This window comes from Chelmon rostratus, chromosome 2 (genome assembly GCF_017976325.1).
Source record: "Chelmon rostratus isolate fCheRos1 chromosome 2, fCheRos1.pri, whole genome shotgun sequence".
In the NCBI taxonomy this organism is placed as follows: Eukaryota; Metazoa; Chordata; class Actinopteri; order Chaetodontiformes; family Chaetodontidae; genus Chelmon; species Chelmon rostratus.
Genome location: NC_055659.1, coordinates 15,166,680 through 15,183,088, shown reverse-complemented (window position 1 = coordinate 15,183,088; position 16,409 = coordinate 15,166,680). Strand labels below are relative to the sequence as shown.

Sequence of the window (16,409 nt, the reverse complement as noted above, 5' to 3'; positions counted from 1 at the left end):
ATGTCATTCTTCAAGTTAATGATATTAGCATAGAGGTGTTGCCATATAAATGGCTGAATGGGAGACTTCTGGAGGGGTTTGAATGAATCTACTTTATAGCAACTGATTTTGTGACATCAGGTTTGTATCTTAGGAGATACATATCCATACATGGGAATAGTTGCTTAGACTATAATAGTTAGACTATTTTTGGCTATGCAGATCATAGATCAAATGTAGTGTATAGCTGCCATGAGCAGATCTAAGATCATGGCAGCTATACACTACATTTGCCAGATTATTTAATCCTCCAATAACTGAATTTGTTATTTAGCGCTGTTTTTTTTACAAGTCGTCGTCTCCGTCTCAGCTCTGTTTTTGGTCTCTACCGACTCCTGGGAGAAATATATGGCTCTTTAGCGACTACTTTAGCTCCACTTTGCTCAACAGTTGGTCTCTAACAGTGTCTGTCTGCTGGTTGGTGCTGAGCAGGTAGTGAACAGTGGCCTTTTAGAGCGTCTTCACTGAAAACAACTGTCTATGAAAACCGGGGGAGTTTTCTGAGCTGCTGTTTCCAAGGCCAAGAAAAAAACAAAACAAAACAAAACAAAACAGGGAACATGAAAATCTACAATTCTGTGACCACTGGACAAACTCCATCTGTGCAGGAACATCATGCGATCTGATCACATGCCACAGAAATACTGAACAGATTTTCTAAACCAAGTTACTGATGTGTGTTGTTGCACTTTCTCTGAAATTGTTTGAGAACTCCCATGTGTTGGTGCATTCAAGGACACAACAGTTAACTCATTTTGATTACTTTAATGGGCTGTAGCGTCCACAAAACTAATCATTTTTGAATTACTGCCAAATTACTGCTAACATTTTCTAACAATTTTGGTTTAGAAATGTTCATAGTCTAAACAAAGGTAAAAAGTGATCAGGACATCAACAACAAACTGGTAACAGAACATTACTGAAGGTTTGCACATGATTAATAGTTTACTTGAGTAACTATAACCTTATTTAGTCTGATCCATGTTCTAGCCATATTGATCTAATTAACTCTTCCTCAGAATTCATGTTGAGTCTGGTTATAAGATTAAAACAAGGAAAATGGTGCCCAATAATACTGATTCACATGAATACCTGATTGCCTCATTCATAGATAATTCAAAGGTACATGCTTAATTACATATAAATCATGAAATTTACTTTTTATATACAAATCCTATGAATCATTCAATCTGACAAACGTAGCATACTGGCTGCTCATGATGTATTAAAAATGGGCAATAGAAAATGAGACACAGCCATTTTAAACATGAATTCACACAACTTCTGCCACAGATAACAGATATTTTCTTTTAAAAAAACAAACTTTAAATGTGAATATGTCATATTACAGCATTTTTGTATTAGAAAAGGAACTACTGCCACATAGTTCAATGATATATGATATAAAAATTATACAAAATTCTATAAACATTAACCGGCAAACTTGATGAATGAGCATTCTGTATAAAAACTTTAATTACACGAGCTCAAATTTGAAACTACAGTCAAAATATAATCTACTGTATGTGTTCAAAATATCTTTTTTCCGGTTCTGACTGTTACAGCCAACACGTTTGTTTCTCTTTTACATTCGGTGCTCTTATCAACTCACTGGCATTACCGTTTCATGGTATCCAACACCAAACAGAGCTCTGCACAGGTCAGAAAGACTGTAGTGTTGGGACAGCATGGTGGCTCAGGCTAAGGTGCAAGCAGTGTCTGAGGTTTGGATCACGCTCTTAATGCTGAGTGCTGGATTCTTCTTTCATCTCACTGCTTTATTTGAATTTGCATTTGACAAATTGAATTTATGTAATTCACAGTGACCTAAAAGTGATTCAAGTGTTCAGTCTCTATGGCTTATTTATCAGTTCATTAGTGTTACTGTTCTCCAAGTAGTTAACAACCTAATTAAAAAAATAAAACATGAAAAATAACAACATTCATTCTCATCACTTCTTTTTTAGAGAAGTAACAATCTAAAATATCAAATATCAGTTTGAGCTTGAGCATGGATGGTCATTCATGACATTTGGCGTATGAAGATAAAAGTTTCAATGTCCACTTGCTAGTTGAGCAAAAACAACCATGAAATTAAGCAATTATATGATTGACAGAATACTAATCTGCAATTGATCAACTGCTTTTGGTCATTAACAAGCAAAGACTGTCATCTCAGACTCTCACAGGAAAGAAGTTGCTGGCTTTGTTACTGACTTGTAAAGACACCTGAAGATGTCACCTCAGGCTCTGGGGAATTGTGATGCACATTTTTCACTATTCTCAAACATTTAAACACTAAACATAATCATAAAAAACAGACCAGTTGATACTGAAAATAATCACGAGGTGCAGCCCTACACACTAACCGTCAGTGCTGTCGGTGATGGGAGCTCACGTGATGACGTGTGGCTGAAAGCTCAGAAACCAACGGAAAAACAAATGTTCCCCTGTCCAGTATGAGGATCTTTGAGCTTACATACTCTTCACCGTGTCGTGAGTCAGCAATCAAACTTTGCAGTGCTTGATGATCCTCTCGTGTAGTGATTCCCGACCGGGAGGCGAGGATGCCCACAAGGGGGCGACAAACTAAATCTGATGATTCTTAGTAAGAGGAAAAGAAAGCAGAAAATGCACTTTCCGCTTTCTGCTTTTTGCTTTCCTCTAGTCTTAGTTTCCTTTTGAATTTCAAAGCCAAAACACTGGGTTGAACTGGTTGCATCTAACTGCAACCCCTTCACATATGCAAACAGTGAAGATGGCCAAAACATTGCTTTGATTAAAGAGGCCAAACACCAAAAAGATTGGGAAGAACTGCATTAAAAGGAGCTTGGAGTAGGACGATTGTATTGAGGGCAAGCTCTTCCTTTTGCCTCACGCTGTTTAATATATCTGAAGCTGCTCCAGTTTGTCTCTCAGTAGGACACCATGCTGTCAGGAGATGACGTCAAGTCCAACAGTTCAAGAGTTTTCTTCTCCGATTTGTTCAAAGACAGGTCTTCAGATGGAGTACACAGGATGGAGAGCCTCTAACAAAGAAGAATATAGGTTTAAATAAAACATACATGAATAAAAACGCATAGCTTTCTGGAGACAACATCCATTTCTATAAGCAGCTTACCTGCCGCAGAGTACCGGGAGTAACGCTCACATTGTACACCATCCAGAGAGGAATCATGAGCGTAGAGGAGAGTGTGAAAAACCACCCAAGAGCATAACCCCACCAGGGATACTCAGTCGTGTTGTTGAACTTCAGAGGAGTGTATTTGAGCAGGGAAAAAAGAAATGTCCCCTGAAAGTAATCATGAAGAAAGCAGTTAAAGTCTTGGGAAGTTGTATATATATGTAATAAATGTACCACAAATCAGACAACCCCAAAGTTTACGCTCCTCCAACCCGAGCCGACGGAAACTTTAAAAAGTCCGCAGGAGACGGCATCTTAAATTCACTCATGGAGCTCTCTCTTTAATCTTTTAATCTTTATTTGACAATTTCAGGTGGTAAATCTGTCACTGTTATTATTGTACAACATGGGCTGTGCAAGCTTGACAAGCCTCGCAACATTAACTAAGAGCTTAGCTAATGGTCAATTGGCATATAAAATGTGACTGCAACTTACCATGCATATTACTGGAGTGATATATTTCAAACAATACTTAATCAGAGGAAAAGGCTTGTATCCAATCATGTCCTCTACATTTTCATAAAACCGGTCTGCACCTGCAAGTGGATGGAAACACTGTGGTTAGGTTAGTTATTCAACGTCACGGTAAACCATGAAAAATCCTCTTGTTTATTAACTCACCATAAACCCATCCAATACACAATGACTGTAGTGTGGCAAAGAGCAGCAGAGTCATCCCACTGCAGGCATAGTAGTCAAACAGCTGGAAGATGTACAGTCCACCCTGTGTGTGAGATGGGACCCCGGTTAGATGTTGTGTAAAATAACGGTTATTTTGAAATAAATGGCGCGACATTTGAATCCTATCTTACTTCTGTAACCATAACAAGGCCGATGAAGAAACTACCAACACTGATGGCGAGCAGGAGAAGTTCACGACGATGGCCAACGTGGAAGAAGGAAGGATTCATGTCAGAAATTGCTGTTGCGAGAGCTTCCAGTCCTACAAACTGAAACACAGACTTCCCGGTTACACAACAACGCTTGACATGCTGCACACACACACACACACACAAACACACACAGAAACTTTGCACTTTTAGTTTCACGATAATTTAGGAAGTACTCAAGAGAGTGCATACCTCTGCGAAGGCTGCACAATCCTCTAATCTAACTATTTTTTCGTAATGATAAAGATTGGAAATTTTTAATCTGCATCCGGATCCGGATCTGCATCAAATACACCAAGTGACAAAAAATCATGGGATACATGAGCCAGATTTTTGCAGTCATTCATGATAGTGATGAAATGTCAGCTAGTTTTTGAGGTATTCTGGTAACTTACACACAGACATACACAACCTTCTTGATGGAGGTAAATAAAATGATCCCTTTTTCACTGTGACCTCAAACCCAGAGCCAGAAATCAAAAGGCGAACGTCCGACAAGTTCACAAACACTATTCTGCAATGTATGCATCAAACGTGGAAGAAACGGCAGCTTATTATTATCACTGTATCTTTTGTCGAGGTCATCCGGACCAAAAGAATTAGCATTTCATGTGTTTGTTTATGCTCATTCTCTCAGTTCGAAAGAAGAGTCAGCTAACCTCGCTGTCTAGTCCCAGTAGGATGATCATAATGAAAAAGAATATTGCCCAGATCTGAGGAAAAGGCATCATGGCAACTGCTCGAGGGTAGGCAATGAACGCCAAGCCAGGACCTGCCGAGAGAAGGAGGCAGTCAGACGAAATAACAACGTTATTTTTCTGCTGTTGAGTCAAAATATTTCAAAACTACAAAGCTCAGTAACTGGTTAATTAATTCCATGAGTCGTTCTCTCATTCATAACATTGCCCATGCTCTCACCTGACTCTGCCACTTTTGATATGTCTGTGTTCTGCTCATATGCCATGAACCCCAGCGCAGAGAAGATGGCGAAGCCAGCGACAAAACTGGTCCCACTGTTCAGAAGGCACAGGTACACACAGTCCCTAAAACGAGCGAGACGGAAACACATTTTATTTGTCCTTAGTTTGGATTAAATCTGCAAAATGTTCACATTTTTCTGCCTGTCGTTCAGACTCACATCCTAAACTGGCCTGACGAGGCTAGTTATATTTTTGGCACAACTACTTTAAAATATTTTGCCTAAAATGGGCATTAAAGAAGCTGAGATGTTCTGGCAAACTTCTCAAAAGGACTTTCGTGTCTTCAGAGGTGAAGCTGAGTGGACAACTCTGTTGGAAAATGTTCTTTCTTCATGTGTGTATCTACAGTATCTGAAAAATACATAACAGATACTATATCAAACTTACTTGTAACAGTTATTGTTGTACTTATTGTAACTGCCAAGTGCAGTCAGACACCCAATGCAAATAGCATAGGAATAAAATATTTGCGTGCCAGCATCCATCCACACCTGCAAGACAAATAAAGGACATGCTTTCATTTGAACTAAATGACATTTGAAAGGCTTTTTGTGATGCAACTCTTCAGAACCACCTCCGTGAACATTTGCTAATGTTTTACACCGCCGTTGACTTCAGTGACATTAACAAAGCAATCTGCAGCAAATTCAGTTACAGTGACACCCTTTAAATCTATGTATAAGTGACTGATTATATCAATCTCCTGAACTCTGATTTCCCCTTAACTTTCTACAAAAGTAGCTGTGTATTAACAGTATGTCAGATATACCACACATGGGTACATCAGGCCTGAGGAGATTCAGTAGCGCCACGTATTAAGACAGACAGCAGTGAAATCTGCTCAAACCTGTGGGTCAGTGAGGCGGGATGGATCTGGAGAGAGGTAAAACTTGATCCCATCTAAGGCCCCAGGCAACGTGACTCCACGAACAAGCAGCACCACCAGCATCAGATATGGAAATGTGGCAGTAAAGTAAACGACCTATGGGAGAGCCACAGTGGACATCAGCAGCTGCGGTTACAGAATGGATGAAGCTACAATTTTCACCTACTTAGCTTAGTGCGTTAGCATACTAAGATTGGCTATTGAGCACAAAATACAAAGCATAGCTGAGGCAGACGGAAACATCAGAAGTTTTGCAAAAATAAAAATTTGTGCACCAGAATTCTGAGTAATCCATCCAATAGTTCAGATATTTAACTCAAGGCAGAAATGTGAACCTCATGCTAGTGAGACCTGACATCACATAATGTGTGGTAGTGTAACTCATTCTCTCCTCGCTCTAACAGTGTTTTTTCAGTCAGCATTTAAAAAAAAAAAAACATGAACCATGAACTTCGTGTGAGCACATGTTCTGAATCTGCAATGACATACGCTCTCTATCCTGTTAAGTGATATATTACACGGCTTTTGAAGAGCAGGAGTGATTGTGAAGTGTTTGAGAGTTGCTTGATAGTTTGCATGCAGCATTAAAACGTCCTTGTCCTACCTTCCCGGTGGACTTCACTCCTTTCCAGACACAGAAGTAGCAGATGATCCAGGACAGCAGGAGACACAAAGCCAACTCCCATCGCATGCCGCCCAGCTCATAGGGGCTCCCTGTGACGTTCAAAATTCTCAACCTGCGAATCACATTTTCAGTCGATAACTCACGGATTTCGATTACAGAGCTGATTGTCACGTTTTAATTTTTCATCCATACTCACTCCCAAAACTCTCTAACAGGTGATGTTGCATTTTCAGGTGCAGTCCAGTTCAAATAATCGCCCCTTTGATCAAACTCAACACACGTCTCTGTTGCACAGGAACACAGGATGTTTTAAGCACAGCACTGGACGACGTATACACACATGACCAAATTCCTTTGTAAAAAGCCTTCAACATTTCAACAACATAGTCACATTGAATGACATGGAACACCTACTGCACTCCTTCTGTATCCCTCCTTCTCTTTAGTCCTGCATGTAAACTGTGCTAGTATGTTATTTTTTGTATTTATTTTTACTTACAAGAAGCAAAAAAAATCGCACTGGCTGCAACAATGTGCATGCGTGCATCCATGCGTTCATGCATTCACACGCACACAATTTAAACAAACAAAATGGTGTGTGTATGTGTCTGTCTGTCTGTCTGCCTGTGTGTGTGTGTGTGTGTGTATGTAAGTGTCTTTTTACAAAGTTTAGGTTTTTTAGGCCACTCCCTTTGCCACACCCCTCTTTCATAAATTGGCACAGTTGATCAGCTGTCATTTGGCTCATGACCAACTTATCCACGAAATTTTGTGTCCACACACACACTCACACACACACACACACACACGCACACACACACACACGCATACACAGTTGACAAAATTTCACTCTCTTAGGGCGAAAGCTGCGGCTGCAAAAGGGTGGGGACATTTTTTGTGGACCAACCGGCAGAGCAAACTTTAGATTTGTAGGTCGCAGCTGAGAATGAAATGGGGAAATTTCCATGTAGCCTAGTTTATTAATGACACTAGTGACTTGTGGTATCTGAAGGAGGAAAGCTTCTCTGTGTTCACCTAAAATCTCAGTTTAAGATGTGTATGTCTTGGAAGCGAATTGTGGTCCTATATGCAATTTGCACAAGTATGATCTGGAAACTCAAAACCTACAATACACATAGACTGAGAGTAGATTTTTGGTGAATTAGGAGACATCTTGTGTCTACCAGTTAAACTTTTGATATTAACAATATTTGCATATTCGTGCAAATATGCTGGTGCTGGATTTTGATGGATGTTTTATTGGGAAAACCCATATCAGACACTAGTTATTGCTCAGATTTTGTGACGTATCTGGAGGGGATTTTAAGCATGTTACGTAACGTGAAGTGAACGCTGAGCCCGGCAGAGTAAACCTGGAGCCTGAGCTCCAGCAGCTGGACTTTGCCCGCAGATCCAAAACCAGAATCCCAAAATTTGATTAATCTCAGAAGCACCCAGCAATATGACACCAAACACAACAAGAGAAATGATCAGCCAGAGACATTATGATTTCTCCTCACTTTGTGCAAATGCAGTGTGCCATTATTGTGCTAAAGATTGATAACGCTTGTTTGTTTCCAGGTGTGATTTTCCAGTCAGATCACATGCAGGGACCTACCTGTGTTCCAGCTGTTTCTGCAACTCGCCCAGGGAAGCTCAGATTTGAAAGAGAAGAAGAGATACAGGAAAGCCCAGGCCAATATGATGATGTAATAGATACTGGAGTATAAAACCACCACCTGACTGCCATAACCAATGCCTGAAACAAACAAACACATAAAAAGTCTTTAAATCACAAGGGCAACACTTGGAAAGAAGCAACAGTTTGATTAATTATACATAAAACTGCTAATTATAAGGTGATTAAATTATTTACATTTGAATGGATGAAATAATAAAAAAAGATTAAAAAAACATAGTGAAGTAATACTAATACTATAAAGGTTTGGAGCAAAAAAAAAAAAAAAGGATCCTTTTTCTGCTGTTGTTGATTTACTAAAGAAATGTGTGCTTAACTGCATTTGAACATGAGAGAACAGTTTTTGTAAATCATTCGGACACATGTGATACCTCACAGGAGGCAATATTTAACCAATGGGAGCCCTGTGAAAGACAAAATACAGAACTCAAGTGCAGATGTGCACACATACAAATTTTGTCTGGAATGTCACATTTCTTGGTGTGCGTGGATGCATGTTTTGTGCATTGTGCGTTTCTAGGGGTGAATGTTTAGATTTGGCTGGTTCGAAGAAACAAAACATATTCTAACAAGTCTGCACCTCTTATGTAGAGTTTTCTTTATGACTTAAAGGCTCATCCAGTCATTTTTTGAAACACATACACGCCTGCTGTATGCCACTGAGGTGTGTTTTATTGATGTCTTTAAACACTACTGATACACACCAACAAAACCTCCATAACGTCAGCGAATATTTGTAACTCAAATATTATGTTGCAATCCTGTGAATTTTGGGTCAGGGTTACAGTTTGGTTAATTGTTAGATCACAGATTGTCCCTTTAACAATTTAATGTCACGCGTTTAACTTGAAGAAATAGCATCTTTTACATTTAAACATATTTCCTTGATTTCACATGCTCGATCTTTACCTTGAAAAAGGGGACAGATTTTCCTCCAGCAGGTTATGCTTCCCTGTTTGGTGTACTGGCCGAGAGCCGTCTCCATGAAAAACAGGGGGATGCCACAGGCAAAGAGGAAGACCACATATGGGATGAAGAACACACCTTGGGAAAAAGGAAAAGGTAAACCACAGAAAATTGCTTGTAGGTTCAACCTTTTTAGTGATCCATACAATCACATTGAGACGGTAACCCAACTGTAGTTCTGATCTCCAATAATATGGCACTCATGCACTCAGAATGCTAAAAATTTAAATAAACATTGTTAGCTGATTTTCCATCATCAGTCCAGCAGTCTGGGCATGTTCGTCAGATGTGTTTTCTGTATTCCCAGTGTGGTTCTTCATAACAATGTGTTTTCAAATTGTTATGTTTCTTAATTTGTCATTAACTTCTGTACTTTTTTCTACATGCAACATATGTGTAGGTGTTTTCTTCATTTCCTTTTGTCTTTTTGCTTGTGGTTTCTTAAGTTGCAGTGCACTTAGCTCTCTTGGCTACTCTACAACAGCCTCGCAGTTGGTGGTAATATTTATATAGCAGTTCTGAGTTATAACCAGACGAGCCTGATGGTTTGTTACACAGGATCACCTGAAAGTCGTCCACGAAAACTGTTAAAGGCTAAAGGGCAGGCACCCTCTAAAAAAATACCTGGAAGGTGCTTTAGGGCATTCAATCGTTCGCCCTAAAGCTTACAATGAACAATTGTTGCCATCAAGCACTATCACACTTTGAGCTGTTTTATACATTCTGCATGTGTACTTTTGAAGACAGTAGCTGCTTTTTCCAGTGTTGTTCCAAATTTCTTTGAATATAATGAAACTCACCTCCTCCATTTTTGTAGCACAGGTAAGGGAACCTCCACACATTTCCTAGGCCTACGATTTGTCCTGCGACAGCCAATAGGAACTCAATTTTGCTAGACCACTGTCCTCTGGTCAGGGTGCCGGGAGCAGGATGGGCTTTGCCTATGTCCAGCCTGAACTTGACTTCTGGACCATAAGGCGTATCCATCACACTGTAATGACAGAAGGGTTGATTTCTGGTGAGTGTAGATTCTTTCAGAGGTGGATACTGCAGTCCCATGTGTCTAAAAACAAATAACTTCAGTGGTGTTCAGTGTCAGAATTACAATGTTCACAACAGGGCTAACATTTTTGTGTATTAATTATAATTATTAATGTTGCTTGTATATCTTATTTTACTGTAGCAAATAGTGACTAATGAACACATTCTCAATATTTGCTTTGCGCTACCAAGTAAATAACATAACAACATAATCACTAACCACAGCAGGAATATTGACATGATTTAATTGCTGTATATTAATCTGCACAATGCCAGCAGTCTCGCCGTATTAGGTCAACAGCGGGTCAGTGCTGGTTGGCATGAGGATAAGTCTTCCATCAATGTTTCTTTTGTGCTGCTCCCTTGGATTTGATGTGGGAGTGAAGCAGACTGGAAAATATGTGTGCTACTACGTTACTGTTAAAAAGCTCATCTGAAATCCTGAGATGCTCAAAACAACTTTCCAAGTGCTTCAGTGATCGTTTAGTGGATACACTGGGATCACTGGGAGCTGTGGGAAGAGGTTTAATGAAAAGCAGCAGAGGGTGTGAGTTATCAACACCAGAGGTCTGTGGTTATGTGATAATTGGGTGTGTGGAATTCGAGAACCAGAAGAACTAGAACAACAATTACTAGAAGAGAAGTACATAGTCTTCTAAGCTTGTGAACAGGAAGCTTGACTGATGATGCATTATCGGCTTTTTGGATCATAGAAAGCAGCCATACAACAATATAAAAGCATAACTATGAAGGGAAAAAATGCAAACATATGAACAGGCAGTTGCATGAGGTTATCGCCAAATGCTCATCATTGTGATGGGCTGCAAAGACAAAGATTGACACAAGATAACAAATAAATCTGATTGGTTCCATTAGGAGTTACATTCAGAGAGGTGGGGGTTTAAAGCTTCGGTACGCTTCAAAGTTGTCAGACGAGTCACATATTGAACCTCAGTTCCCACCTTCCTCGGCCATTGGGAGGCTGAGGATTCTTCCAGAGGAGAAAGATCACTCTCCATGCAAACAAAAGAAGAGATTTTGTCATTTTGACTTTGGTTCCAGAAAGATTATTATTGTTCTCCCATATGATGCCAAAAATAGCTATCATCTGGCTGAATTATCATTTTGGAAATATCTGACAGTGTTTTGAGGATTGAACTCCACTAGGGGGACAGATTAGGTAATTGCCATGGTGAGTGTGCTAGGAAGGTAAGAGTGCATCCGTTGCGGGTACAATCTACATCTGGGAACATTTTAGAGAGGCACCTTGAATTAAATGAGGCCATGCCAAGCACAGATGAGGCCATATGTACCCCTTCCAGGGCTCCATTGTTTCATCATCAACGCAACCCCCAAATCTCCCTCCCATGCAGACCTTAGAATTTCCACTGATGGGTTTTATAATTTAGACGTTATATATAAAAGATACTGCTACCCTGACTGAAGGCTCAAAGGAAAACAGAGATTTGTGTGAGACACATCAGGCAACCTGATAAAGGAAGGGGTATTTTATCGAGGTTTAATATAACTGCAAAACTGGACAAATGTGAAAAAAGTGTGATTGTGGTAAATGTAATTTATTTTGTTGTTGAAATTAAACTCATATTCAGTCAAAATTGAGAGTATGTTGGGGATAGATTAATCTGGATTTGTTACATATAAAAGCAAGAACAAAGGGTAAAGGGGACAGCCGTGCCTTGCCCCCATTTCAGGGGAAAGTAGTGAGATCTAAAGGAGTTGTTGAGCCCGGAATATGCAGGGATCGATACAGCAGCTTGACCCAAGCTATGAAATTATCACCAAGGCCAAATTTTCTAAGAACAGCAAAAGAAAGCATTGAAGCAGTTATACTTTGTTGTCCTACCTGGATTCCTTACTCAGAAATAAATGGGTGAACAAAAAACACTGTCCACCTGTTGCCCAGTTGCATGGTTACCCATGCTGCTGTTTGTGGCGGCATATCACCGGTGATCGTCGCAGCAAGACAGAAAGAGAAAGTGAGAAAACATTTTTTTGTCTTTACCCCTTTGAAAGTATCTTAGTTTCAATCATATCCTGACCTTGATTGTGTAGTGTTTCTGCGTTGCTCTGGAAGTGATCATTCTTACAGTCTACTGTCATAGAAAGGTGAGACCTGAGACCAGCATCAGCAGAGGTTGATTTTCTCAAAGCTTTTTCAGTGGGATTTCAACATGACTACTCCTATCAGGGGTCCCTCCTCCCATGCACTAGAGAAATTCCTCCCCTTGGTGTAAGGTTCAAACCAGAGAAAATGCTAAAAATCAACTGAGCCGCAGCTTATAGCAAATATGTCATGTTTATCATCCACTGAGCCCTGTAAATGGTGTAATTGTTGTGCTGAAAGACACCACTGTGTTGGGAATGAACTGCTCAACATAGGAAGAGTATGCTCACTCACAATGGATCTCATTCATTAACATTCATATAGAAAGTATTTTTATTTTGTGCACAGCCAATTGTACACAAGGTTACAAATAAAAAAATAAACAACTTTCAAACTGGATTTAATTTGCTTTTTCGATTCTAATCACTATTAATCCCTCAGTCCTCATTAACCCAGATTCCATTGGAATTATTGTCAAGACTTGTTGTTGTAGTTGTAGAACAGGTTTGTGTTTTAATGGGCACAGGCAAATGTCAGTCTAAATCTCACTATCAACTTCATCAGGAGTAACAGTTCCATCTGATCCTTAACCCAAATATGAACAGAACAATAGCCACAAAATGATGAATGCTTGAAATTCCTGTGAGCATCTTTAAAGGTGAAGAGAGAACAAATTACAGAAAGGAACACACAGCAGCAACTCAAACCTGGCAGGGATTCGGTATCTCAAGGACCTTCCTTCAGACGAAGACATGACTTTAACCACAAGACCATCTGTCGCCAAAAAAATTGTTTTCACTTGTCTGTCATACTGAGATTGTCTACTGCTTAAAGTGAGACACACAAGAAAAAAAAACACGATGAATGAAACATTACGAATGAAGGTGAGCGATGCTCAACGAGTCAAAGCCACGTTTAAAGGGATGAGGCAAACCCAGCCTGCCCAGCAAGAGGACGAGTATCTAGAAAAAGCTGCAAAAAGACCACTTTGCTAAGATGTGCAAATCACAAGGTCACAGTAATTGTACCTTCAAGTACTACAGACTCTATTTGGTGTTTCACTGCCTGGTGAACAATATAAGCATGAAACTGTGACCACTGGCCTGCATTGAAGGGGTAGGGAATATTTCCAACAACATAGTCGTTCATGCTCCAGACCAGGAGACCCACGATCAACAAGTCCACACAGTTCTGAAGAGACTGGAGAGCTTTGGGCTGATCCTAAATAAAGAGAAATGTCAATTGTGGTGTGGATTTGTGATACGCAGCAAGAGTCGAAAGCCATGCTAACAGTTCTGTGAACCAGTGCTTTGACAAAGCTGGGCTTTGAGCTTAATGCTCATATCAGCATGCTCAAAATGACAATACCAACATGCTGCTGATGTTAAGCAGGTATGTTTGCCATGTTCACCACATTGCCCCAGATGAGGTTAGAAGTGCCACTGACTACCACGATTCAGCTTTTTTTTTTTAAACAAACAAAAAACAAAAAAAACAAGGGAAAATATTTTGTCTGGCTGAGGCTAATGGAACAGATATGATATCGCTTCAGTTGCACAGGAATGTGCATTGCAGTTCCTGGGAGACAAGGTGACGGTAGGAGAAGGCTCTTTGCACCAGACTTACTGTTCCTATCAGATAATTTCCATCTGAGCTGATCATTAAAGCCCCTTGAGGCCCATTTGTGATTTATGATATTGGGCTCTATTAATAAAATTGACCTGACCGTCATGAAACATTGAGGAGCCTCGCAGAAAGTTATATGTTGAACCTGCATGAAGCAAACAGGGACAGTTAAGACTTCACAAGCCCGCATGCTAAGAACAACTGCTCTCAACAATTCATGGTCTTTTTTCTCCAAAAATATCTCAGATCATATTTTTGCTCTACATGTGACCAAACATTGAGAAACTTGGTCTAGTTAAAAATAGCAGTTGGTCACTTCTGCTTTTTTGTATTTGTCCTAGTCCACCAAGCATGGGCTCAGCGGTAAATAGTTTTCCCTCTCTGTTTTGATTATCCGGTGGTCTCAGACCATAAACACAATTTTGTGGTTCTGCTGTTTATTAAAGTCAATAACTGTTTAGGATTTAAGATGCTGAAAATGCAGTTATAAACACTTATAACAGAGTTTATTCATGCCGCTTGTACTTTCTGAACACAATCAAAGCACAAAATTGAGTCATTTAGTATGGTGTTTTATAGAGTTTGCTATTATGCAATCTATTCAGATTTGTGCACCAAAGAAACGTATTTCTTTTACACAATGTGAGCTTTTAGCAGCAATGATCACAGAGCAGCCAGAGGTACTACACTAAACAAGGGAAATAGCTGCTCTCACTGCAGCGCAGCCAGTCACCTTTGGCCTAGATAATAGAGCTACAAGCCGCAAGCACAAAGCACAGCAACCACAAAAGCCCAGCTGTCACTCTTCTGCAAAGATACCGTTTATTTCCTGTTCAAGAAATCAACCCACAGTAGTGTACACTTAAAATCTGTACGAAGGACAAACATGAAGACAGAGAAAAACCCCTGCATGTGACCCCAAGAGAAAGGGATTGGTAAAGAGTACCTGAGAGATCTCGCTTCACGTCAGTAGTCTGTGGTTCTGTGTTATGCTTCCATTTAGCCCTTGGTGGGATTCATCGGGTGCCTCTGGGGGAAAATAAAAGTATAGATCCCCCAGTCTCCCGAGGACAAGTGTTCTTCTCAGCTCTGACCATGAGTGTGCCCATGAGGGGAGCTTTGAGAGAGCTCAGTCTGTGTGACAATGAGGGAGTGAGAAAGAGCAGGAGGGACAGAGTGAGAGAGCAGGGGCGGGGGTGACATGTGTTTCTGAATGAGCAACTTAAGGCGGAGACTGTTCGCCGCGGCCACATGGACTCACGGTGAAGAGGAGGGGATTTGCACAGTAGCAACGGCAGCAGTATGGCTCTGCGGGTGGCAATGTAGGTCGGCAGCATGTCCGCCACTTTGGCTCCAGACATAAGAATCAGCTATAAACTAACATGATCTACAGAGGACGAAAACACACTTTCGACTTGAATAAATTGAATGGATATCCATGATATCTAGAGAGTGAATCCTAATAAGTTTAGTGAGCTTTTCATCAAGCGCAATCATCAGGTCATAATACAGAGTTTGGCTTATCTTAGCATAAACACTGAAGGTGTTAGGAAAAACTAGCACAGATAACTCTCCAGCAAGTATTCCTTTGCTTATTACTTTTTTTTTGTTTCGTTGGACTTAATCCACATGCCAAACTGATACCTGTTATAGTGTACGTGTCAAGCTCAACATCATTAGCATGGATAGCTATAGCATTGATATTAGCATGGATAGTGAGAATGGTCCCTGTAACATACGTAAACAAGGACACAAACGAGACAGGGATCATCAGATATATACACTTGAGTCAATGGCTCGCATTTTCACACTGGTGATGCAATGGAATAGTAGCAATGGTTCATACTGTATACCAGGGGTCACCAACCTTTTTTGAAACCGAGAGCTACTTCCTGGCTACTGATTAATGTGAAGGGCTAACAGTTTGATACACACTTCTGAAAAAAAACCAATTTGCTCAATTTACCTTTAGCTATGTTATTATAAACTATTAATGATATATATCTGTGTGAAGACACTGATCATGTTGATGATTTCTCACAATAAATATCAACAATGATTTAACAAGATAGGAAACAGGTAAATAGCAATATGCAACACTTTATTTCTGTATTTTCTTCAAGTGCAAGTGTTTTTCAAATTTAACTTTTTCAAATGATCACTTCTACCAGGAAATCACAATGTCCCATTTTCACTAGCCACTAACAATCATGAATTATTTTGCACCATGTTTGTACAAATAATAAATCATGTAAAATACAAAGATCAACTTTCAAATTCTTAAATAAATCTGACTCGTCACACTGGATGCTAAACCAGCTGGTCGGCCAAGTTCCCGGACATCGCCG

The 16,409-nt window shown here is 40.0% G+C and overlaps 1 protein-coding gene across 1 annotated transcript; it reads right to left on the bottom strand.

The window, feature by feature from the left end:
- Positions 1–254: 254 nt before the first annotated feature.
- Positions 255–15,194, bottom strand: LOC121625127 (sodium- and chloride-dependent GABA transporter 2-like). The gene is made up of 15 exons (XM_041963191.1): positions 15,008–15,194; positions 10,070–10,260; positions 9,213–9,347; positions 8,223–8,363; positions 6,801–6,888; positions 6,584–6,716; positions 5,941–6,075; positions 5,481–5,584; positions 5,032–5,156; positions 4,773–4,885; positions 4,036–4,173; positions 3,845–3,947; positions 3,659–3,759; positions 3,161–3,331; positions 255–3,068 (listed from the first exon to the last, which is right to left on the bottom strand). The coding sequence occupies exons 2-15, from the start codon at positions 10,254–10,256 to the stop codon at positions 2,955–2,957; spliced, it is 1,788 nt and encodes a 595-aa protein (XP_041819125.1). The 5' UTR covers positions 10,257–10,260; positions 15,008–15,194; the 3' UTR covers positions 255–2,954.
- Positions 15,195–16,409: the final 1,215 nt, after the last annotated feature.